Source organism: Dufourea novaeangliae, unplaced genomic scaffold (assembly GCF_001272555.1).
Source record: "Dufourea novaeangliae isolate 0120121106 unplaced genomic scaffold, ASM127255v1 scaffold168, whole genome shotgun sequence".
In the NCBI taxonomy this organism is placed as follows: domain Eukaryota; kingdom Metazoa; phylum Arthropoda; class Insecta; order Hymenoptera; family Halictidae; genus Dufourea; species Dufourea novaeangliae.
In genome coordinates this window covers 1328135-1354200 of record NW_015374062.1, presented here as the reverse complement: position 1 = coordinate 1354200, position 26066 = coordinate 1328135, and the positions used below count along the sequence as shown (strand labels likewise).

Below are 26066 nucleotides of genomic sequence, written 5' to 3'. Positions count from 1 at the left end.
TGGAAGGTGAGGGTTAAATCAGATGGAGAGATAACAAGTATATTAGAAATTATTAAATATTTCACAATGAGTTTTTTGCTTTCGTCACTTCGTGATTGGACAGTAGCCGATGGAATGCTGGTCGTTTGTAACTTAATAATTCTAGTCCGTTTGTAATCCGGTAATCTACACTGGGGCTCGTTATTCACGCATCGTAATGAGTTTCGCGTTACGCGCCTTTTCTCGCTGCGGACAGCTGGAAAGTTCCTCGTAATGAGTTGTCGATACCTTGCTATGGGTATTTGCGATAATGGTAATAGAGAAAACGTGGCACGGTGAATTTCGCCACTAGAAGGGGATATCGAGTGTTAATTCCTAAATTTTACAGTTTCTCAGAGTTTGTAACTTTTTTATTTCTAAAAGGATATATGTATCGACAATTTTTTGATACACATATTTTAAAGTTTTTTCTTTCTGTTCTCATTATTTGCACAACAGCAGTTAAGTGACATGCAGATCGAAGTTGAATGTTTGTACTCATAATGTACGTATTTTTGCGAGAAAAAAGCACTGGTCTGAGTGTTTCACCACTTTGTTGGTTGCTTTGCAGCTGTTAAAAAGCTGACTGGTGAATGTACTGGATTTAGTTTAAATGTATTACGCACAGGAAGAAGTGATTTTCGGTAACAAATTAATGATGGAACAATAAATTAACAAGAATTAATTGAATTGTTTATTATTATGTTAGCGTCAGCGTGTTTCGAATTGACTCGAAGGCGGACGACCTGAGGCTATTTTGCATTCGAATGATTTATGATAGGGACTTAAGCTGTATGCGGTCCTGGAAGGGAGAACGTGATATCAAACAGCCCTGATTTCACACAATGTGTGGTGACTACGTTGGGCCCTTCAGTTATCATAGGACCGTTTATTTGAAGCACATGAGAGAACGTAAGATATCTCCGTTGATCACCCCGATGATAATATATAGACTATTTCTCTCGTATTCATTGAAATTCAACTGGTCACCATTTTTCGACATACTTGTACCTCAATCTAAGATGTATCGACTATTTCAAGCGGACCAACCATTTTTATGAAAACCGTATTTCTCGTTTCATCTTCGTGAAAGTTATACCACCGATTGTTGTTCTCTTCTTCTGTTCGGTAGAAAGAGTGGGTGTGTGCTCGTGCGCCCGAGAGAGAGAGGGGGTGAGAAAGAGGGAAAGAAGGAATGTACATAGCTGTGAAGAAAGACATTCGATTTATTATATACGAGCAGGTGCTGCAGCAACTGCGGCGACGTCGAGAACGCTCCTCCCGTTGCGTGGTGTATATAGCTATGTATCCGCCCACCCTCTGAGTATAACATATTTTACTTATTTAAGTAATGCTCCATTCCGAATTATTCATTATAATTTACATCAGTGCGAACTGTGATGAATATACCTTAAACTAGAATACATTCAACTGAAAAATTATACATAGTTTATAAAAAACAAGTACTGTTATTTATCGACATGACAGAAAAAATGTACAAAGGAATCCGATTACCAGAGAATGACAAGATAAAATGATTACGGTTTTCATTTGCTTTTCTTCTTCTGTTAGTGTCTTGTAATATCAATTCAGTTATATCGTGTCATTTTTAGTGACATAGACCACTCATTAAATAAACGCTACAAAGTATCCAAATAACAGAATGGAAAAAATTCAAACCGAAATCTACAAAAAAAAAAACTAGTTCATTTCATATATAACAGGTTACAACATATGATAAGATTACGAAGATATCCAACAAAATATTAACTTGTTGGAAATAAGTTTATGTAAAATAAATATTGACTTTGGGCGGACACTTTTATGTACATTCTTTTGGTACTTCGACGGATAACAATACGTTTTTAAATAAACTGTGTATAATTACTCAATTTAATGTGTCTTAAGTTAAACTATATTAATCAAGGTTTATGGTAAACATAAATTATAATTGATAATACTGACTTCAGCATTAATGAAATATCTAAAATATGTTATACGTATGGGGTGGGCGGATACTTTTGTGAGTAACTGTATAGTCGGTTCCAGAACGGAAGAAGAAGTAGGAGAGCTGAAGGTAGCTCAGCATTGGTGGCGCCGCTGCATGCGGTAAAATAAGTGAGACGTAGTGTCCTCCTCCTCACGACTGCAGCCAACTAGGCGGAGCTCTATATACGAGCTGCATGTGCATTGGATAAAGACTCCGCCGCCTGGATCCTTGCGCAATGGAAAGGACTCCGCTTCTACCTACATGGCTGTATTTCTTGTATAGTTATCTATATACCACTCTTGTACCCTGCAACTTGCCTCGATTCAGCGTGGGGAGCTCCACGATAGCTAACTACAGTTGTTCTCGTTTCCTTATGCTGCTGCTGTTGCACCCGATCGATCAGGCGTCTTATTCGAACCAAAACTGTCCCCTGACTTGGTTTTTTCGTATCACTGTCTTAAACGTTTCAGGACAATATGTCATGATTACACTGTTGAACAAAAAGGTAGCACACGTACATTATCATTCGATTATGAATGATAAGTTGATACTTATTTAAGTTGATACTTTTCGTAGGAGTATAATATACATGTATAAACACAGTTTTTGTAGGTTTTCTTGTTGATCACAATAAATCACGAAGTGGGGATGGTAAAATGATAGTACATCTGCAAAATTCAAATGATTATTATCTAGTAACTGAAATTAAAAAAGAAGCGCAAGTGTAAGTTTCCTTTTAAGAAATAATAGATTCAGTCATAGTTATGGTCGTAATTCATGAACAAATGTGTCAATTGATCTGAAATTTGCAGGGTATTAGGTACGTATACACGTGGACTCGTCAGTAAGGCTACCTAGCGAAAGCTTCCTAGGCGCGGGGATATTCGATGGTGTTTTAGGACGTATATACAGGGTGTCCCAAAATAGCTTCGACTCCCGAAAATGAGGGATTCCTGGCATGATTTGAAATAACTTTTTCCTTAGAAAAAATGTTATCCGAGGCTTTGTTAACGAGATATTAACGAAAAACCTCGGCCAATCAGAGCGCCAGTTTGCCGGTCAAGTTCCCGTGGTAGCGTTGGTTACGCGCTGTGATTGGTAGTCAACGCTACCGCGGGAACTTGACCGGCAGACTCGCGCTCCGATTGGTCGGGGTTTTTCGTTAATATCTCGTTAACAACGCCTCGGATAACATTTTTTCTAAGGAAAAAGTTATTTCAAATCATGCCAGGAATCCCTCATTTTCGGGAGTCGAAGCTATTTTGGTCAGGTAGTGGCGGGAAAGATGTCAACTCGGCAGACCTCTAGTGCCGAATGCAGAAGGTAGTGTCGGCACATTATGTTAAACATTATTTAAAGATATGTTGTCAAATCAAAATTAGGCACTTTTTTTTAAACGTAGGCAATTTTTCACCGTTATTAAATGACACACTGTACAACAGCGCGATCGGTGTAAGGTTAAACTAGACCCCATGTAGGTATGTTAAAATCGAACTGCTGTTTGCAGTCGACGAACATTCCAATTAACATTGGGATCGTAGAATTGGCGGCATCTACCTATACTTTTACGTGGAAAGGAAAAAAATTAATCAAGTAATTTATATTTATCGCAGAAAATGGGTTTGTCTCTCTTTCTCTCTCTGGTACCAATCGAGAAACACCTTTCTCCCCTACCATTTCGAATTGACATTATATTCTCCACCGTTGATTTCACAACGCCGCGGTAGCGGTCATAGCGGATAAGGAAATGGTGTATATTCTTCTTGTTTGCCCGCCCCTCGGCTGGAAACTATATTTCTGGTTCGTTGCAATGGAGTTTGCGAGGCGAGATTGTATGCGCTTCTACAGAGGAGAAACGTGCAAGCGCAATGGCGATCTCCTCTAGCTCCGTCCTAACTGAAGCTTCTCCCACCTATGAGTATACACTCCTACGCGTGCTCCTACTCTTTCTACTCGCCTTGCAGCGTCGTGACGCGACTCGATGTGACTCCTCCGTTCACTTAACGATCTCCCACGTTCCGCCCGAGATAGAAATAGATGCTCCGCCTCCTAGACGAGCTCTCTCGTCGGTATTGAAGGTGGTGAAGAGGAAAGAAAGAGAAAGAGAGATCGAGGAGAGAGAGTGGGAGAGAGAAAGTCGTATCCTCTGGTACGTGGGTGGATCTAGAGGTACGAATCTCTTTGCGAGGACCTGGGCGTGGTGAGGGAGGAGTTCTCCTTTATCGTACATGCGGACTACTTTATATGTATTCACTATCAAACCGGATGTCTGCGTACCGCCTCAACATCATCAGCCCGGCAGCCTGCAATTACCGTCCTTCTATGTGTTGGTACAGGCATTTACGCCCAAGTTTTGATACTCCGAATACGTTGACTACGATCTTTGTGAATTTTTAGCTACTAGAATGCTACTTTATTTCCTCAGAATCGTCAGCATCTGCAAAACGAAATCGGCCTTTCTTTTTCCGATAACAACGGTGTTATTTAGGTGAATGCAAAAGTAACAGAAACATTATTTGTTCAGTAACACGTACAAATTTTAATAGATTATTACAATCAAAAATAGTAAATAGTAAATAGATAGTAATATACTAAAGTATAACAACATTCGCTTCGCACCCTTTTCCTTGTTCGCATATTACCCGTGCAAATTAAACATTAAAACACATTTAACTACGGTCACGTATGGTGTCATTTTCATTGGAAGAACCTTAGAAATTTCATTAAAATAATTCCATACTCATAACGTGAAAACAAGAATCAAAATTTTATTATTCCTATTCCGCTGACTCATAAGTAGCTGAATCATCACCGATCAGTCCGGTCACGCGTTACAAATAACGTCGAAGCTCGCTCCGTGGAAGCAGTTCCAGTAATCGATTATGATAACTTCGCGTCGCTTAAGAGGGCATTATTTTATATCTGGAAATGCTGGTTATATTTTAAAGTAATCGCTGGTTGTTCCGAAGATTAATATAGTCCCGCATAATGTGCCCATGTAGATAATGGCTACGTTTACACACTTTTTGCGAAAGTGTACAACAAAAAATTTCTGTAAATCGAATTATTGATCGGGTCCCAGAACGAGGGTTGAGAGATTCACTATCGAAACTAGTAATCCATCAGTGTAACTTCAGATAAACGTACAGTCATTTACAGTTTACCTGACGTCCTTAATCATTATAGACTAGTGCTAAAGATTTTAATTGTTGAAAAGTGGTAGATGCTCACTCATCGTGCGTTGCAATCGATTGGGACATTGTAGTGAGAAAAGGTAATACGAAATACAATTTCGAAAGCCTCCAATAGGCGTTATCTGCGACGTATTCGCAACCACAAACTTTCTCAGAGATGCGTCCCACGGATTCGCGCGTAACCTCGGTGCATACGTAAGCAATTGGAAAGAGAAGGAGTGAGTACGTGGACGAGGCGGAAGGAGTGAGAGGTGTTTTGCAGTAACGGGTCGCGTTGACGTTCCGTGCGGAACACTCGACTCGTGACAGAAATTACTAAACGGTCAGGCCACTCGTAGCTCGCACAATCGCGAGCATACGTAGTTCTACGTGTTCATGCACGTATTGTATGTTTCGCAAATGGAAGCAAGAATGAAAGGACGACGGTGCAGGGCGTGGGCGAAACTGAAGGATAGAAGATCAGGAGAGGGCCTGCGGGGGTTTGAAGCGTGCGAGCCTCACGCATATTAATCTGTTCGACCGCACATCAGCCTCCGCTTCACCTCTCTCCGAATCTCGTTCGTTCATGCACTTCATCTCTCAACCTGTTAACCGGTTGCGCACCTACGCACAACGCCTGCGGGAAATTGGCAAACTGTGGTGCCAGTCCGCTTTCCATTTCCTCTTCATCGTTCTGGACCACGATTTCCGTAAACGCGCGTCGATCATCGTACAAGCCGCGGACGAATTAATATCCCTCCCGGAGCTACCTGTTCAGGAACGTGCGATAACTCCCCTAGAGAAAACACCATGAAATATATAAGACGATTATTATTATTTGGGTGCAATAATGCACACTTGCAAAAGAAAGGAAGGAGGCTGTAGAAAAATTCATGGAAGCAAAAAATGCGATACTCTTTACCGATAATGAGTAAAGAATTCGAGAAAGGGTATAGCAGGATAAGGGGGTCGAAAGTGCCCTTAGATCGATTTGCACTTGCAATATACCATTCGATAGCTTGGTAAGAAAAAATGGATCTAGAACGTTTCTCAAGAAAAACTCTATTTCGATAAGGAGGGTAGTAGAGTAATCCCTCGACGAATGCGATACGAGCAATGATGTTATTCCCACCACTGTGAACTGACACAGACTGTTTTTTCTTGACAAGCTATGCGGGTAGCTGACCGCCCACCTCCCACCAAAATTTGTGTACTCCAAAAGATTAGCTCCCTTATGCCGTTTAATTTCAAACTAATTTTTAAATCTGTTTAAATTCAAACCTCATTTCGATATCTGTAGCATTTTGGGAGAAGACAGCTTGTAACACTTTACGTGAGACATTCTGTACATTTCAAGTTAGTTACATTGTATATCATATACGCGGTGAACTTGCAACTTAGTTTACTGACCAAAAGTCGTGGTTCGGAATTGTTTGAATAACGAACTTAAAAAGAACAGAAGAATATCGAAAGACCCGGGCGAGAAACTGCGATGATTTGGCGGCGGCAAAGAGAGAGACGTAGAAATCACGCGTGCGGTTTTGCGGGCAGCATTTCTGACCACCGAACGCCGAACTTCGGATTGAACTGTCACCATCAGCCCGTATGGCGGCATACGGAACAACCACGTGTCATATATTCGTTCGTAATAACTATGGTCGACTAGCCAGGACACGCGGCCAACCAGCGTTTTATGGTTAACTACAATACTAAGGCAATACTTTGTTCTTTTCTCATTTCTTCTACCACTACTTCGTTATATACTCTGTTGGTATTTGTTAACGTTTGATTTCACCAGTACTGTCCATAAATAATCTATGATGCTTCGCTAAAAAAGTTTTCTCTATTTTTCATTTTCATATCTGTGTTCTCGTATGAATCAGTGTCGTTACCGCGAAATTACGGGGGTTCGTGGAAAACGCGTCGAGCTCGTATAGGTGGCTACCATCAAATTTCTTTACTGATTTTCTCAAAAATGCTTGAGAAACACGTCTTCTCACTTTCACGCATGACATATCTAACCGGGGAGTACAAACTCACAAAGTATGAAAAAATCGGAGGGGGAGGGTCGCGACCGGTCGTGCCCTCTCCTCATAAGCCTACCGGAGTAAGATGTTCCACCTGTAACCCTTTACTCGTACCGTCTTTAGAAATATTTGCAACGTCGTCGCCCAGGCAGACGCCAAGCCATGGAGTGAGAAATGGTCTCGCCAACAATTAACTGAAATCACAGCGGGCCAAGGCGGTTTGTCACTGTCTAACCTTCGACTACCGTCCCCCTAACACCTTCGTTGCTGCCATCGGTATTATCGTTAGTGCTACCAGCGGTTGTTAATGTTATCCCACCTATTACTGTCACGCTCCGATTATTCACATAAAACATATGTCTTTATTCGATTTAATCGTACGTGAGTAAGTAAGGTGCTGCTTTGATTAATTGGACAACCTAGCAGAAAATTTCACAAGTAGGGTAAACGCACCAATGAAGGAACACTTAAGAGATTTTGTAACTATTAAAGTCAAATTTTAAATGATAATACTTTTAATAAATATACTGAACATGAAAAGTAGAGTTTTTGATATCTATACCTTTTTGTAACGTATAGATTTCAATTTGAAGAATTGGAAAAATGTAATTAATTAACCCGTGAGCAGGCTAGCCGTTTAGAGTATACTGCAATCATTTGTTCTACAACTTTTTGGAAAGTCCAGCATCAAACGTTGAACGACATTAAACCTGCACGCTCGCTAAAATCCACAAGGCACTTATCAATAACCTCACTATGGAACTGACAAGTAGATAGAGTGAATGCCCTTTTGGCGGCGGCGATGGCTAGAGGTATGGAAAGGCAAGGAGAGGGAGCGTTTCGTCCTGGGTCTGCTAGTGGACTCGTCAGTAAGACTATCTAGCAGACCTAAGCCTGACGTAGGGATATTGGATGGTCGGTTAAGGACGTAGACATGGTGACTCAAAATACCTTCGACATCCGGAAACGAGAGGTTCCTGGGCTGATTTGAAGCAACTTTTTCTTTAGCAAAAATGTTATCGGAGGCTTTGTTAACGAGATATTAACGATAAACACCGACCAATCAGAGCGTTAGTCTGCCGGCCGAGCTTTCACGGTAGCGTTGGCTACCAATCGCAACGCGTAGCGGAGACGGGTAACACTGTTATTAAACCTGATAAGTATTGATTTTGAGCGTCGAATAAAACCGAGCCATTGAATTCTCGCAAAATGCCTTTATATTCAGTTCGTGGTATCATTTTGCAACATTGAAAATGGATATACTTGCAGTTTGCCCTAAATTCATGAATACATACATAATCACATCTTTTTCATAACGTCCGTACGTCCCATTTTATTCCTCTTCTTAATAGTACCTACATTAAATCCTCGATGAGAGTTCAAAGGCTCTTCAGCATTGACAAGGACAGGTCTTCAGGTATAACGTTAACTTTTTAATGAGGTTTAGCATAATGATAGAGCTTGGAATTCTGAAGTCAATGATGTTTGTTTCAGCCGCATAATAGCCATTAGTTTATGAAATATTTACTGTTCAGTGCCGAGGAGCGTTTGAACACTCATTGAGGATTTACTGTATTGTCTTCTTTCCGTTGGAATTCATCACTACGTTCACAAACAAAAACAGAAAGTTTAAAACGAAAATTCATACATCGACACAGTTTCAAGGCACGGATCTAACGAAAAACAAATGATTGTGCATAACTTTTCACCTAATGTGTTTCTAAAATTTCTAAACTCATAAGTAAGATTCGTAGAGAAGCTGTTATTGAAATTGGTCATATATATTTTTTTAATTGTCAGAAAGAAAGACTGGTTTAAACCGGCAAGTTGGATGAGGCTGGTAACAAGATTGAAAGCACGTTGGTTCGTCGAGGATAATTTATCGATTTAGACCAGACGAGAGTAGAGCGAAAGATAGAAGAACGAAGAGGTACCGGTAGGGAAAAAGAGGCAGAAAAAGCACACGGGAGCGGCTCTTCATCAGCGATTTAATTCCTAAACGGCGCGGCTTCAGGTTTATTTATTTTTTCGCCGACTCGTGACCGGCGCCAAAACGTGAACGAAAGAGGGACAAGATTAAAAATCCCGTAATTACTTAATCGTGTTACTTCGATACGACCGTGTCAAAGACACGATCCGGCATCTGTCCGAAGGTTGGTAGAATGATCGGCTGTTTTTTTCGTCCTTTTCGTTTTCAGATTTCAAACGTACTATTTTCCGGCTTCCGTTAGTAATTCGTTGAATTACAAGTATTGCATTTTTGTCGCCCTTAATTTCTCTTTGTCGTTTAATCAAACTGCCAATATTGTTCGCTGAGATTCATTAAAACGTTACAGTTTTTTTCATTTCAAACTTACAATCGTATAACAATTCTTTTATAAAATCATCTAGTACAGGTTGTCAAGAAAATTACATATCGCGACTATTAATAGCTGGATTCTACACCTTTAGTTTGGTGGAGATTGAGGTTATTTCTAACATCGTTGAATATAGATTTTAAACACTGGTAGTTTAATAACTTTTTGATTTTGTAGCGAAATTTTCTGTACACACGTTTTTTATTACTGTTACAAAACTTTTTTTTAAGTGGATATCACCAATTAAAATATGAATGTTTCGTTCTGTATAATTTTGTGAATGTGAAACATATCGAAATTATTTTGAATACCCAACTAAACAGGAGAGTGAACGGGAACAACTTTCGCATACTTATCTTGAACAGGAACGGTCAACGCCTCGGTTGTCTCGACCTCGGGTTGGCTTTTTCTGCGTGTCGGCTTGGCTTTGTCGTTTTCTAACATTTGACAATTATTCGGCAATTTATCAAAACGTCCGCACACAATGGTCCACAGCAAATTTTGCGCAAAGAAGATGCCCAAAGGACTGCCCTTTGTGAGCTTCTCATCTAAGCGGTGCTCACAAAATATTTGATTATAATTTTTGTTATTGATTCTAAGAAAAGTTCAATACTTTTGGTGTTGATTTATATTCTGTTATAGAAGTTACATACTTCGTAATACTCTTCGAACTGTTTAAGTGTCAACATCTTTGTGACAAAAAGCTTGAAGGAATGCGTTTACTCTAGGATCACTTATTCTAGGGTTTTCTTTAATATTCCTGACGATGAAGTACTCCTCTGGTGAATTAAGCAATTTCCTCCTATCGCGACTTGTTTTCTGTATTATACGTCCATTCAATTCGTATCTTTTAACCATATTTCCTATTGTTATATACGTTTTATAAATAATGCTTCCAATCTCTTTATAGGATTTTCCATTTTTCCAATGAGAAATAATTAGATTTTTAGTATCTAAATTTGATTTGTTGCTTTCCTTTGCCATACGAGCGAACTACTGAAACTCTTCCTTTTATCATTGATTATGTATGAAATTCTATGCTTATTGAATACGTTACTAGTATACTGAATATTTCTGACAAAATTCATAGGTTTCATCAATAATTTTAGTATGTGAAAATATCTACTGTCTAAAGAATTATTATACCTCGATTGTTCGTAATTGCAAATCGGAATTTTTTGATTTCCTTTGCGATTTTGTTGCCTCAGAGTCCAAACCACGTATTTCTGCATAAAAAAAATGTTAAAAAGTCCTTTATTGTCGTATTATTTCATGAATTTTTTTGCCATATTCTCGACTGTGCCAATAATTGTGCGAATCACTGTAGATATACAATTACGTGTACCTACTGTCGAGTCCAGTATCCTAAACAAAAAGCAGCTCATGCGAGGAATGTACATACATTGCATTGACAAAATTTTCGAACACCAGGTAGATAGATACCCGTGGCATGGAACGTGCTTCTGTCGGAAAGAGAAGCAGTGCGAACGCACGGCCCCCAAAGGGCGGTGGAACAAAACTATCTCATTGTGTGTTAATATGTTTCGCCGCTGCCGCCACGATTTCTACGGCGTGCAACTGCAAGTATGCACCGCACTGTTGTAACGCTACGAAATCACGGTGCTGTGGCATTAAGGTTTCAATTAAAAAAAGAAAAAAAAAGGAGAAGAAGAAGTATATAACTGCGGAATAATAGCTTTTAAACTTGTTAAAGATATACAAATACAGGTGACTGTCAAAGTACTAGAATACAATTGAAATCAAGTAAAAAATCACTTACTCACAAATCTAATGTAAGTCGTGAATTCATGATTACATTTTTAGAGTTTTCCTGCATGTATGAGTGATAGGAATCTTTGTTAATATTTTATTTATTTTCTCTTTTTTCTTATTTTTCTTTTTAACCATAAATTAACATTAATCCGCGTTAAATGGTAATATTCAGAAAGATAAATCATAACTAGATTGCGGATTTTATGCATTTATAGCTTATAGAGGTCTGCAAAATACAATAAAAAACAAAGTTTTCATCAGATCCAACGAATTTTTTATTTTATTCTGAACCTAATACGATGTTTAAAATAAGAAAGAAATATCTACATTTGCTCTTGTCTTTATGAATTACTTTGGAAAATATAATTTTGCATAAAAATCCGCAGTCTAATCATAACGAATCTATACTTGGCAATAGTGTTCTATATTTGAAGTAAATTGTAGCGTGGTGTGACCATATATCAAGAAAGTACACGTGTAAGCAAATAATTCGATAACGACTTCGTGCACGACATGTAAAAACGTTTAATATATTTGAAATGGATTTCCCAGCTTGTCAAAACTTTCGGAGTAACCCTTGTATGTTTGTTTGCGCGTGAAAACTGTCGGAACATCGAACCACCTGGATCTCTGCTCGTCCTCTCGTCCTCTCGTCCTCTCGTCCTCTCGCACCGTTTATTTTTCGTTTCAAAGTTCCTCTTGGCAGCAAGCCTCTTCTTACCGCTTGGTTCACGCCACCGGAAGCTCTCGAGAATTCTTCGCGCAGACTCGAGTATCGGAAATAACGTTTTTCAATGCTACCGTGCAACCCCGGTAGTGCCGATATTTTACTAAAACCTACCCCAAAAGATGGCTTCGCGTCTTCAGATCAAACCGATTAAATTTTTTTATTTATCTTCATTGCTTTGTAAGTTTACTTATATTCTACTTGTAATATTTAAGTATACTCTCTTATCCCTACTATTTTTAAACAATTTCAATTTTTGCTTTCATCCTAGGGAAACAAGGCAATATATTCTTAGAATTTGTTAGAATTGAGTTATAATTATATATAATACCCCGTTATACTGACCCTTTGAATTATACAACACCTACTGCTCATTAAAATGCAACAGTCCATCTATTTGAAAAAAGTAAATCTTTTTGAAACATTAGCACTTTCGTGAACTCTGTCCCTATTTTTTAAATATACGCGAAACTGGAAGAAATTCTGATAATACGCTACTTTCGCCACTGTGGGAAGTTTCTTGCCGACAAGAACAAGTTATCTTTGTGCAGCAAATTACTCGAAAATTCGTGGACCAATTTTCAGCAGATTAGGAAGGGGATGTTGTTCACAGCATCCTCTTACGTTCAACGCGTTCAGCGCGTATGGCCAGACCACATATTGGATCATATCGTATCTTCTCACACTCCATGAATAATGCATCTCAGAGGTCGCCCCTCTGAGCCCATCGCCTCCCTTTCCTGACCATCCTTTACCGCTTACCATTCTTCTTTTCTCTTCTCTTCTTCTCTCCTCTTTTCTCCTCTCTTCTCTTCTCTTCTCTTCTCTTTTCTTTTCTTCTCGTCTCTTCTTCCACGTGTATAATACTTCGTCGAGTCGCGTTCCAAAATCTCTTCGTAATTAAAGCTGCCATATATTTTACTCTAATCGTAGAGATCGGTCTGCTACCATTGACTACGGCGATTTATCACGCTCTAACTCCTCTCTTCTACCTCCTTCGCCGCACTTATCGCACCTCAAGAAGATTATAAAGTCAAAGACGTATGCGCAAACATGTGTAATTGTGTGATCTTAGTGGGATTCACAGCCGTACCGGTTAGCCTAGTACCGCACGGCTTGGCCGGTCGAGGAGTCAGTGTGTTTCAACATAGTGTTAACTTCATTTAAATTTCATATAACCAATTTTAAAATGTCTATATTTTTGAAAATTTGTTGTATATCACATAAGCTTAAGAATTCGTGTGCTCACTCGGAAGAAGGTATTCAATGTACATGGTGTATAAAATAGTCGTTTTCTTCTTCTAAATATACGAAATATAGAAATGTGTAAATTGTTCTATCATTTTGTCCAGCACTGTATTCCTTTTCTGCTCAACCGGCGGAATGGTAGTAGTGTTGCGAAAATGGAGGGGTTCGATAGCCCTTAAATCGCCGTAGGAGCAGCAGTCCTGCTGTCACAGCCTGCGAGGATAAATCTTGGATTACCCCGCGTTCCCTTTCTGCTTCGCCTTTTCTCGATAGTCCAGCTTCCCGAGTACCTGGCATATCGATCTTTCTTCTCCGTTTCATCCTTTTCGAGTTTCCCTTTTCAGTAACACGGGATTAACACCGTCTTATAACCCGCGACAACTTGAAACTACCGTGCTACCCTTGCGAAAGCCGTTCTTCCAGTTTATACGTCTGCAGTTCCAAGCATACAGTTAAGTTAAGAATTTCGTCTGAACATAGTCTTTGCATTGGCTGACAAATGTGAATTATTTTATGTTTTATAAACAGATATTCTAGACAAAATCTGGGTAATTATTTACAAGTACTCCACACTGGGCACATGGTGTGCGTTTCCTCTGTTTTGTGAGATGTTGGATGCTTGGTTAACAATGGGTGATGTGTCGTGGTATGTTGAGTGCGCGGTTATCACTGGGCAGTGACTTGGCTAGCGTGTCTGTTCGTTGCATTCCGTTTCTACTTATTGCCCGAACGAATGCACGCGTTACGGATGAATCTTTAAATTTGATTTTTTCGATAACTTGGCTTCATATGAAGAAATTTTCTTCTATATTTTCGACTCAGTTTTTCACGTAGAGTCACCCTCCTCCTCGATTGTATCACCTGTCCGGTACCTGTGTACGTCGAATACTTAAAGTAAATAATTACCAAATTCTGAACCAGGACTGTAAACAATGTTCAGCCTATGAAAGTATATGAACCGTGCGGCGAACTGAAGAAAATGTTTATTGGATTAGTTTAGCAAACATTATGGAAATATAAAATGAGCAAAAGTGGAAAATAACTACAGAAAAGCGTAGGACAGACAGGATGATAAGGAAGAGAACGCGACCCTCTTCGTTTTCTCGGCGATCCGCGAGATGCTACGAAGCTCTCGGTAGATCTAGTCAGACAGTACCTACCAAAACTACCCCAAGCGAGCCCTCTTAAATTAATTACAGGGAAAAGATCCTCGTATCCAATTCCCCTACTACCACTAAAGCTACGACTGACGCAGTTAACCTTGCTCGAGAGTTGAAGAGAGCGAAAGAGGGTTGTATGTATTCACTGCGTTCAGCCGAGTTGAACAGACGGAAATCTTCGTTAAAGAAGAAAAAGAGGATCATTGCCGAAACATTCCTTTTCGCACACCTCGAACTTAAAGCATTAAGTGATTTAACCGCAATCCTGAATACCATAGAGCCCGCGAACTGTAATTGATTGGAATGATCTCGATTTCGAGTCGTGTTCAGGCATAAAACTTTTTTCATTCGACTGATATCCAAAGCGATACATCCTCTTTGCTTCAACATCTTTGACGTATTCCAAAAAAACTGAAGAATACGAGGTAATCTTTTTTCAACTTTGTGAATAGAAATATCCCTCTCTTTCATGCAAGTTTCAGCACTATTTAAAAAACCCGTACCAATGATCATCACAAGCCCAATTCGGTCTAAGGGCAGTTTTGACCCTCTAATCCGGATGTATCCTTTATAAAATAAACTTGTACTTCAGTGTTAAAAATTATAATGTTTGAAGCTAGAAGCTTGTAACGCAAGGTCAATTCTCGAATAGTAAGCTTCACGAGAAGGGGCTGCGTGGTACGGGACAGGCAAGCGGATATATCGAGCAGAACGAAGAGGGTGGAACGGCCTATCGGTATTATTCCGACCAGTCATCGGGACTTATGCCGCTTATAGGATTACACAAGCATTAGCAGGCAGCTTGTTCTCGACCATTTTGTACGAAATTTCCGATAAAGCATAGGATTTCTAGCAATTTGTTCGCCCCAATCAGCTCGAACTTCCTTCGATTCTTATTTCATTCTCATTATTGATGTTTCAGAAATTAATTTTTGTTCGATCTTTCAGTTTTTCGTTTACTACTACAACAAAAAGATGATGAAATGGTACTTAAGATACAAAAAAAAAACTTCATTAACTGATTTTAAAATTACACTTAATACATTCCAAAGAGAGAAACGTTTACTTCGTTAATGAAACATGCATAGCTATGTATTCTAGAAATGACATTCATTAAATATTATTTTACCAGATGATCAAAGCGTTTTATGGTTTACACTTTTGATAACGTATGATTATAAAATGACAAATTCCTTTTTCGATTAGATTGTGTCTTCGACAACATTGTATGTTCCACTGATGCAACGCGATCGTTAGTTATTGTTTTAATACATAATGATAAATGTTAATTTTAACACCCTGTATAAAATTACCCAGAACATTCGCCTTAGAACATTAATTGAAGTCTCTCTTCCATAATTCTATTCTAGGTATACATATAATTACCAATAATTTGTTGCCAGCTGTAATTTTTGTAGTCGTTAATTTTTTTCATATAATAAATAAATCAATCACATGATAGAAGCTCAACAAGGAAACACTTTACTTGTCACCGGTGACATAAGAAAGCTCTTTCAGTGATACGATAGGTACCACGGGATGCAATATGGTTTCTCTTCTCGTATTACCTGTTCCATAGTTTTTCAGTCTCACGATACGCCAGGTTTACGAGTAGTTTGTTATATGTAAACACTGAAAGTAACATGAGTTGGAGAAAAGTAACACGATGCCGAAGCATATTTTTGATGCGGCGTAGTGTAAATGATTTTCTGTCATCAGTTCTCGTACGAATATTCTTTTCAAATTTTTGTGGGTTTTCTTAAAACTTCTCGATGTATTTCTAACAATCCATGTTTTCGCCATTCTATCGTGAACGTTATTATTCGCATAAACTGGCAAAGTAGAAAAACGTGCCAATCGCGGATAATAGAGTTAAATTGTGCACATGAACCCCGTGTAAATGGTCAGGGGTTGAATGAATAGTATTTCAGAGGAGATCGTTCGTGTCTGCTTAACCAGGGAGAAGAAACAGAGAATCGCGAGAAACCGATTCAGAGGCCAGTATAATTTATTTAATTATATCGAGTTGACGCTGAGAAGCGCGTGCCTGGAGTTCTCACGGTAGGACAATAAGGACATTCATTCGTTTCGTGGTTCGGAACACGGAGGCTCGGACAAGCGGTTTCTCTTAGGTCTTAATCGTTCGCCACGGAATGCGCGTTTAATGCAAAAGAGGCCACTAGCGGCTTGTGTTTGACTTTGCTTGTGTTTTCTCTGCTGGTCCTCCTGGCATCGCAGACCTTACTTCACGAGCTGTTTCATCGGCTCTTTCAAGTACCTTGGGTTCCAAACGATCTTATGAAATTCTTCGTTGACATTATCGTTTCACGCTAATGACATTCTACTTACTCTTCTCGGTGATCTTGTTGTTGTTTTCTGAATTGCAAGTAAAGGGTATAGTATTCGATAGTCCGTCATGAAAAAACAATTTATGCCAAGTTTCAACCCCCTATCTCGATCAGTAAGGTAGTAACAGGGAAAATTCGGACTATCGGATTGTCCTCTATTCTTCCTGACGTGCAAAAATTTTCCTAAAGAATTAGATTTATAGTATTTACCGGGACTTGTGTTGGAGAATTTCTTGCGATTGTTTAGTTGAGTATTTTAGTTGTGAAAAATCTTGAATGCTGAACAAAGTTTTGTCTTATTGATGTTTTTAAGACACCTCGATTTATCCTTTTATAGTAGCAACATGTTATTATAAGTAGTGTCTTCGATTTTGTGGAGATTTTTTGGTAGGGTGCACCATAGTTTTTTTACCAAGCAATCGAATGGTGTATTACCAGTCTAAAACGGTCTAAGGGCATTTTCGACCCCATTTCGACCATTTAGAGAAGAGCTGCATAACTTCTAGTCACACACTCAGTCTTCCACACCCTAGGTACCCCCACTACGCGGTACAGGCTGCCTCGATCGTTGTGTACGGAGAGTCGCGTGCTACGGGAAGAAGTCTTCGCAACAGGCAAGAACAAGAGGGTATCACTGACCATGTGGTGGGAAGCCTCTCCCCGTAGCACGCGACTTCCCGTACGCAGCGAGCGAAGCAGTCTGAGCCGTGTAGAGAGAGTACCCTGAGAGTGGGAGACTCACACGGAAAGTAGAAGTTATGCAGCTTTGCTTTAGAGTGTCGAGTGTATAAATAAAAAATAGAAAAATGTGTAGACATATATTTTTTTAAACTATTGTTTAATTCACCGGTAAGGGTTTGTATTCTACAATTTTCATTTTCTGAGAACTCTACATAAGCAGAAATGCTAGTTAAATATTGTTAGAACCGTAATAAATATAATAAAATAAAAATAATTAAAATCTTTGTTTTATTCTTATTATGCACGCAGACGCTAATCATATTATAGCATCATAATTACAGCAGTAGCAGATTTAACCGATCCTTATATTTTTAAACCGCGCCGTAATTTATAAATAACTTTTATTTATAACTTACTGTAAAATACTCTTTACTTTCTGCGTGTTTTAACTCATTTTATGGCATAACTGAACAAAGTTGTACACAGAACTACTATGTTTAGCTGTCAATTTGTGTAAGTGATTGGAAAAGACAATACTAGAGTGAGGTTTTCGTGATAAGAGATGTCAGATACTGTGGAAACGAAAATGAAAATAGATGAGAAATCAAGGAAAGCTTTATGGTCGAACGCTTACAGCCGGACGCAAAACCACACTTTACTCAACGGTGTATACCCCGTTGGAGGACACATAGTAATAATACGCGAACAATATAGGTGACGTTAGGTCCTGAACTGGTCGACACAACGATGGGGTACCCCATTGCACACTCTGTATGAAATATCAACCACCGTGAAACTTGAACACCCTGAGAAACTTCGAGCCATCCTCCGTCGACTTTCGCTTTCGCTCGATCGCCAATCTGCTGGGTTGCCAGAAATCAGGAGGCCGAAAAATCTTTGGAATTTCTATCAAAAACCAAGGGAACCGGCTGATCAAAATCCATCTTGAGCAACGAAGATTGGAGCCGAGGATACGGGACGCGAACGGTGAGGTTCTCTTGAACGGACGGCCAATATTCACTAAACTATGCGCGAGTATATTCACATCCAGGATCCTTGTTGCTTTATGAAAAAGTTGTAAAATTAATAAAGAATCCAACAACCTTCTCGACCATCCCGGTGCTGCAAGATACCCCCAATATAGAGGATTGAATCGCCTTAAGAATCTTCTTTACATGGAAATTTGTAGCTCACGAGCATTTGGAATCGTAATTCATTTCAAATTTATATAATATAATTGGATTCTATAACCTGCACTTGACTATCAGAAATTTATTACATTTCTGGCTTGGTATCACGTGAATGAAATTATTTCTAATAATATTCGATATAATTCAATGAAATTGGTATCGCATATCCTGTTTCTTGTACAAAACTGGTTCTCTTGTAATAATTACTATTTATAAATTTCTTCTCTCAAACCTTAAACCTATTATGCGTTCAAAATAAATGAAACACAGTTAGAGAGGATAGTACTAACCGTTATGTTATCTTGAATATAAATTTGACAAATCGGTACTTTGAAGTAAGAAACGAATTTGTATTAAAAGCACGTTTACATTTCGGTGTATCATTCGTTTACATTTTGAGCGTAAACATTTAAGTGTATACCTAGTAGTTTCTATATTTCTTGTGCATATATTTTCATACGTCATATCAGTAGTTGTGTGCGTGACGTTCGTATCGGTGTATCCGGTAGCCGTGATTGTTAGACTAATATTGAAACAGACGATTCGGGAGCCGCCGCTATTTATGTCCCCGTTTGAACTGGCGGACTTCCGCCGTGGGATAATACGGTTAACCACGCTGGCCATTAGTCTTTCCACAATCGATACACGCCGGCTGTTACGGTGAAAATCGACGTCGATTATCATCCAACAGCTTCGATGGCTCCCGTTCACCTTCCTCTTCTCCATTTCATCAGTCTCACTTCGAACTAATCGAAAAACTAGTATCCTTTGCCGTTTGGTTATTTACTCTACGACATCGGATACGGATCTCGCGTACAGTAATGTGAAATAATTAAATTTTCAGGTCTAATCATAATTGTGTGGGTATTATTTAATACATTTGCTTTAATTGAAAATCGTTATTATATATGGACTGTTCCACAAATGGCATATCAGTCAGTAAGTACGTTCATACGTATCGGGTTGATGCAAAAGTAATGGGAATATTGGAGTTTCGTTCATAAAACGCTGTGTTCGTAAAATATACTATTTTATTTAGTTAATAATATAGTTGCCATTATTGTTTACAACCTGTTGTCACCTGTCGACAAGTTTAAAAATTTCTTCTCGATACATTTAGAGGCAAAGGAGGTATCGACAGCACGTTCAATTTTGTCAACATTACTGAATCTTTTACTACGAAGAAAAGCTTGCCATGACTGAAATAACCAATAATCACTATGTGCTATATCCAGGGAATATGGTGGATGTGTCAAAATATCTCATCCAAAGTCCTGTGATTTTTGTTGCATACTCATCGCTACATATGGCGGGGCCTTGCTTGGTGAAAAACGATGTGCTTGCGATTAAATAAAGCCGGGAATTTTTCTTCAATTGCTGTGTTTAATCTGTTCAACTGGTGACAGTATAACACCGAATTGATGGTCTGATTGTGCTTTAGCAAAATAAACCACTCCACTACAGTACCACCAGCAACAAACAACCTTTTTTTTGGCATGTAACGAAGGCTTTACTGTTGTTAAGGATCAGCCACCTTTACTACACCATGATATTTTACACACTACAGTATCGTATAAAATCCATTTTTCATCTTTGGTTATGATTCTGTATAAAAAATATTCATTTCTTTATCGAGCTAGAAATTGACTATCCATCAAAAGGATTATACACAAAGTATTTATCGGTCGCATCAATGATTTGTTATTGACCGTCAGTTTCTGCCTTGTTCTGTGTTCTTGTTGTAGCCTGTATCGCTCTCTTTATATCTTTTGCATTGTGATCTCGTACTTGTAGCGTTGGATCTCACGCCGGGAACTGAACCAACTAACTTGCCGCAACACGATCCACTCTCCAGTACCACGTCTGAACGTCTCGTCTTCTACTACTTCTTCTGTTTTACAGTAACTGAGCTCCCTCTTTCCTTGACGCATTGGTCATTCTTGCGAAAGGTTGACCTCGCCCCTTTACGCACATGAATTCGTGGTTTTTTGCATCTCCATACGCCGTATGGCGTATGGATCACTCACGTGGAATCTCATCACATTGTTAGATCTTGTAAAAATAAAATCCGTAGTAACAACATATTTATAAATTGACCATTATTAATATATATTCCGAAAACCAAAGCATTCGGAAGATGAAACAGCGAACGTGTGCATGAGACATAAATAATAAAAAAAAAACTGGCGAAACTGTAGAGGCAATTCCAAAAAAAAAAAAAAAAATCCCGATCTGAGGTTGTTAGTATCTCAGATACTGATCAAGATGCTCAGCTAAAACCACATTTAGGGTTCTCTCCCTCTCGGCCTTCTCCTCTCAAAATTTCGTTTCGTTATGATGTCTTAGTCATACCGTACGATATCCAAATGTTTAATATTAATAGAACTATTGCTTTTGTTTACTATATATATATATCTATTTGTATATATAGTTATATATGTATATACATACATTATTATTACTACGAGTACTTAAACTATAGGAAATATATTAAAAATAGCAGTAACATAAGCAAATCTTGAGAATATAGGAACATTATACTTTAAATATCAACAAATATAAATATTAATACTAATTTGTTGTGTACATCTCCCTCATCCGGTCTTTGAAAGAGAGGGTGCTTGAATGTAACAATTACCCGCAATAAAGTTTTCGCATTCCCAATGGGAATGTCCAATTTCTTGAAAATATAACGACGAGTCATCTCTAGGTTGATCAACGACGACGATCGATGCGTCTACATAAATGAAGAAAAACGAAGGGGTGGAGAAGAAGAAGGAGAAGAAGAAGAACGACAGAAACAACGGGGAAACAGGGGATCGCCTAACATGGCGCACGAGACGATTTCAAAGCATGCGATTGTTGCGCATCATGATCACAGCAGCTGACAGTCGATCCTGCGATCTTAATCTGGTCAACATACTCGAAAGTAGGGAAAGAACTGCCACAACGAAGGGGAATGAAGAGAAGGGGAACAGGGAGAAAGAAAAAATCGGTAGCTCGTCGATTGAGAGGACGGGAATATCCGTCTGTCGGTTTATACCGCTCAGAGACCGGATCAAGAAGCCTTGAATAATTCATCGAGAAAGCGAGACTCGCTGCTTCAGCTTCGGTGCAAGGACTGACGTTCCTTGCCTGTTTGTACTGCGAGTTGATTCGCTTTCTACATCACCTCCTCACCATGGTTATTCCTGACACCCTCTATCATCCTGTTCGCCCGTTTCGCGTTACTATCGTATCTACACATGATACCTTCAATTTTTCTCGCCGCATGAGCAACAACGATTACCAACACGATAGAATTTTGTATATTGTCGAAGGTTTACCTAACAAAAAGGCGAATTCCTCTCTGCTAATGCGACGGCTAATGGAACACTACCAGCATCAAACACAAATCTTATTTACTTTGATAATTGTTACTTTTTCTTTTCTTTACAAAGCAAGTAGTAATGAAAGAATGTTGGACGACCTTGATAATTGAAATAGAAATTAATCATTGCACGAAGTTTATTATTACTTTCGTTAAAAATCCCTAATTAATTTTCATTAAGTTCGATTAATAAAATTTACGCTGTTAAGGTCAGTTTTGAAACTGTTCATATCTCAAATTAACGATTTCAAATGGAAAAGTGTTTTTTGTCTGTCTCCAAACGAATGATTTTTTTAAAGAAATTCTCATCCTTTCGCATCGGAGAGATCCTCCCTGTCTGTTTTGAGGCACCAGTTTAAGCGTTTACATCCGGACCAGGGAGAAGGTAAAGAAAGGCGTCTTTTGAGGTTCTTTTCGCCGCCTAATTGTATCGGGTGTCTTAATCAGCGTGTAAGCTTCCAAAGTCAAAGATCTCGAGGAGAAGGCCCAGGAGGAAGGATCTCCGTACTCTGCATCTCAAAGGCTGAATTTAAAACTAGCGTTAAGCTTCCGACATTATGCTCGATGCATTTATCTTCCCCGAACATGAATTTAGATTGTGGCTTAGGTATTGTGTATGTTCTATTCCGTGCGATTGAACTGCGGAATCTACTTTTGGCACGTCTTTTCCTTTACTTTAATTCATACTTTAATCTACCGAAAAAAGTCCGTTTCTGTATATTATAATACATTGCATAATTACCTTCCTACGAGTAATTTCTTTAGCGAGTACTTTGTACAGTAGTGTGAAATGAAGAAAACAAAATATCGGAACACCAGGTTAAAAAATAATGTTTGGCCATAGGGAAATGATGCGTGTCTGATTGAAGGGGACTACCAACGTAATTGGATTTAATACAATTTGAATAAACGAAGAAATTCAACAATATCAATATTCTATCACATAGAATTCATAGATTACATATCGATAGAGTATCTAACGTTAATAGTTTAACGTAAGAGCGCGTAAACAAGTTCCACTAAAATAGTAAACGATATGACGTTAGTCACGTGCGTTTTTCATTTTATGGCCATAATACATAATCAGTTTCAAATGTTGCGCAACGAATTTCGATATTTGCCCGGTATTAGATCTGTCAGTGGTTACAGGTTAACCATTCTGAACGAGAAAATTTGCATGAACCTTGTATTAATATGTATGATAAGTATTGTACTGATGATGACGATGACTGATGACCGTTGTTATGTGGGTGATTCTAGTGGGGCCTGTGTTCGGGGGCCGATGCGGCGCGGAGGCGCTCGGGCTGGGGTTAGGGTTGTCGCTGGGCCCAGCCTACAGATTCGCTCTGCCCCCGGGACTCGCTGCCAAGACCACTCGCTGCCTTGTATTCGACCAAGGTAGGCCACTACCACACCTACCAGCTATCTTCATTAACGCTGCATACAATCTCAGATAGAACAGATCGATTCGATATGGTTTCGTCTCTTCGGAGAACGGTAGCTCATCCTACAGCCGGTGCTTTTTTCCTACTCTTTCTTCGTGCGACACTGAGAATATTCTTCGGTACCATTTAGGGGCAGCCCTAACGTTATTTGTTTCCAGGAAAGTCTGTCTAGGCTTCTGTGACACTGTGGAGAACGATTCTGTAATGAGTGATGAACAGGATTTTATGGTTGTGGTTATGATTGACACGAACAACAAACAGCGCCTAAGTGGTAATGTTCCACTCTTAGTATTTGATTACAAAGATCATCTACGTACTCAGATAACTACCCTTGTTATTAAGTTTCCGGATTGAGCTCTGTTCTTGATATCTTTGAAGAGTTCTTGAATGTTTTCTTTGACAAATATGAAATGCACACGAAAGGAACACGGAGATTAAGTTAATTAAATGTTCTATCTGGGATTGAAAACGTTCACGAATCGTTAATGTTTTTAACAAGATTATCTCTACAAAATTGATACGAATTGTATACATGTATGTACTCTATCCCGAAGTCCCAGAGCGGTTAGATATCTAAAAAATTAAACATTTTTGAAAAGAATCTTCCAATAAAGGTTTAAGGTTTTAAAAGTTCTATTGAAGGGGTGTACTCGTTTGACCTTGAGTGGTGAGATCAAGGTCACGTCAAGATCAACATAATTTTTTTAAATGGAGCTCCTCATTTTTTAGTATGCAGTGTTAGACCTGTCGAGGAAACCTTACCGTAATACTATTGACGACCTTTTTAGATGAAAATTTTTTTAGTTATGAGCTTCCATAAATGTAGTGCCGCCAAGATTTGCATTATCCAGGGCATACCAGGTGGTGGTTGCATAGTCGGACTTTACGTTGATGCGTATGATATTATATTTTTATGATGCTAGTGACGTGATGAATGCTAGAGTCAGTATATGGCTTGTTGATGTTGATCGATTTTTTATCGGTTATTTGTAGTCGTGTGGTAGAAAGTATGATCTCAACAAGCATTGTTTCTGGAATTTCTGTAACTTAGAGATGCATAGTAATAAGTAACTTTCTTCAAACTTTCTTCAACTTCAAATTTGTTGACATAAAAAGTAAAGTGTATTATAAATACCATCGGTTTAACTTGTTGTGAACGATCGAGTGCTCTAATAACGTATAATCCTCTAATAAATAATCGCTTTCAGGATCAAGTTATCGATCCGCTATATTGAGACGAGAATATCGATTGCTCTGTTAATTTCCACAATTCCCAGGGCTCAGAGTGGTCCATCGATCCTCGAAATCCAGCTATAAGATCGACTTGCGCGGTTTGCACAGTCTAAGCCAACGAGCTATGCTCATCTTCGTGTCCACAGATCTAACAAGACCGATTGTAAACAGGCACGCACTTTCGTTGGATGACTCTAACAATGAGCCAGTTTATACTGGTAATGTACGTCATCATACATTAGGACTAAGTACACGTGAATATCTTGGAAATCGGGAATGATTGCGTTTACATCAATGCGCTTCACATAATATTAAAGAAACGATATCCAATGTTCTATAATCCTATGAAACAAATCTGATGTCTGTGTATGTGTGTACTAGTTATGTTTACTCTGACTAATAGATGTGTTCTCTTTGACGGTTGAATGTGCCTTTTATGATGCTTGTATGCTTAGTCATGGGCGTAGCCAGGTTATCAGTGGGGGGCAAAAATATTGGCACATCGACTGCCACAGTGAAAAAAGCTGTACGTAGCCAGACACACTTTATTTTGTTTCTAAAGTCATAAATCGTTGAAATTGCATGCGTTTTGTTAATAGAGGCTGCTGGTCGTGTTTGAAATTATACTACAATATTAAATATTACGCAAAAACTTTGTTACTCTGGGAGGGGGAGGGGGAAAAATCCAATTTTTTTTCTTTTAGGGTGGGGCAAAACCCAATTTTTTTCAGCTGGTATGCGGGCTTGATCAATGACCAGGCGAAACTAATGAATGAAATAACATGAAAAGAATGAAACTAACTCTTGAAACAGTTCAAGAGCACCCGTTTAAATTAGAATAACCCGTCACGTCGGACGAATTTTCAAGTATTTCGATCGCTTTTTCAACGAATAATTCGGATTCACCCTGTGAAAATGTTTCACATTTTTATTAATAACCTGTATATTATCATCTATTATTTTAGAACTTATTGCTAATCAGACTTCTAAAGCATACTAACAAAATTCGTTACAAGAGTCTTAAAAAAGACTGAACGAAATATTTAGGTAGTGTAATCGGGTAAACGTGCTTGGAAAGGTGTGCTCCAGGCTTAACCACATTTTATATACAGAATCGCTTGTTCCTGAAGCTTCTAAATTATGCATTCGGCACTTTGACGCAAAGATGCGCGTGACTCAGGTATGAGATTGGAATTTCAGGGGCAGAACAGTTACTCGTTTCGAGCTTTCTTGCTCTCTTAGATCATCGTTGCACTGAAACGACGAGGATCATCTCATGGCAGAGGTATTATTTTTCATAAGCGAGATGTAAACGGTCGTTTCGCG

At 38.8% G+C, this 26066-nt stretch overlaps 1 protein-coding gene across 1 annotated transcript in view; it reads left to right on the top strand.

Annotated features, from left to right (window-relative positions):
• LOC107190234 (E3 ubiquitin-protein ligase Rnf220-like) overlaps nucleotides 1-26066 on the top strand; it is a 126316-nt gene that overhangs the window by 18318 nt on the left and 81932 nt on the right. Inside the window, exon 5 of the mRNA XM_015579008.1 lies at nucleotides 23323-23460. Coding sequence (XP_015434494.1) covers nucleotides 23323-23460 — 138 coding nt within the window. The remainder of the gene's footprint in view (nucleotides 1-23322; nucleotides 23461-26066) is intronic.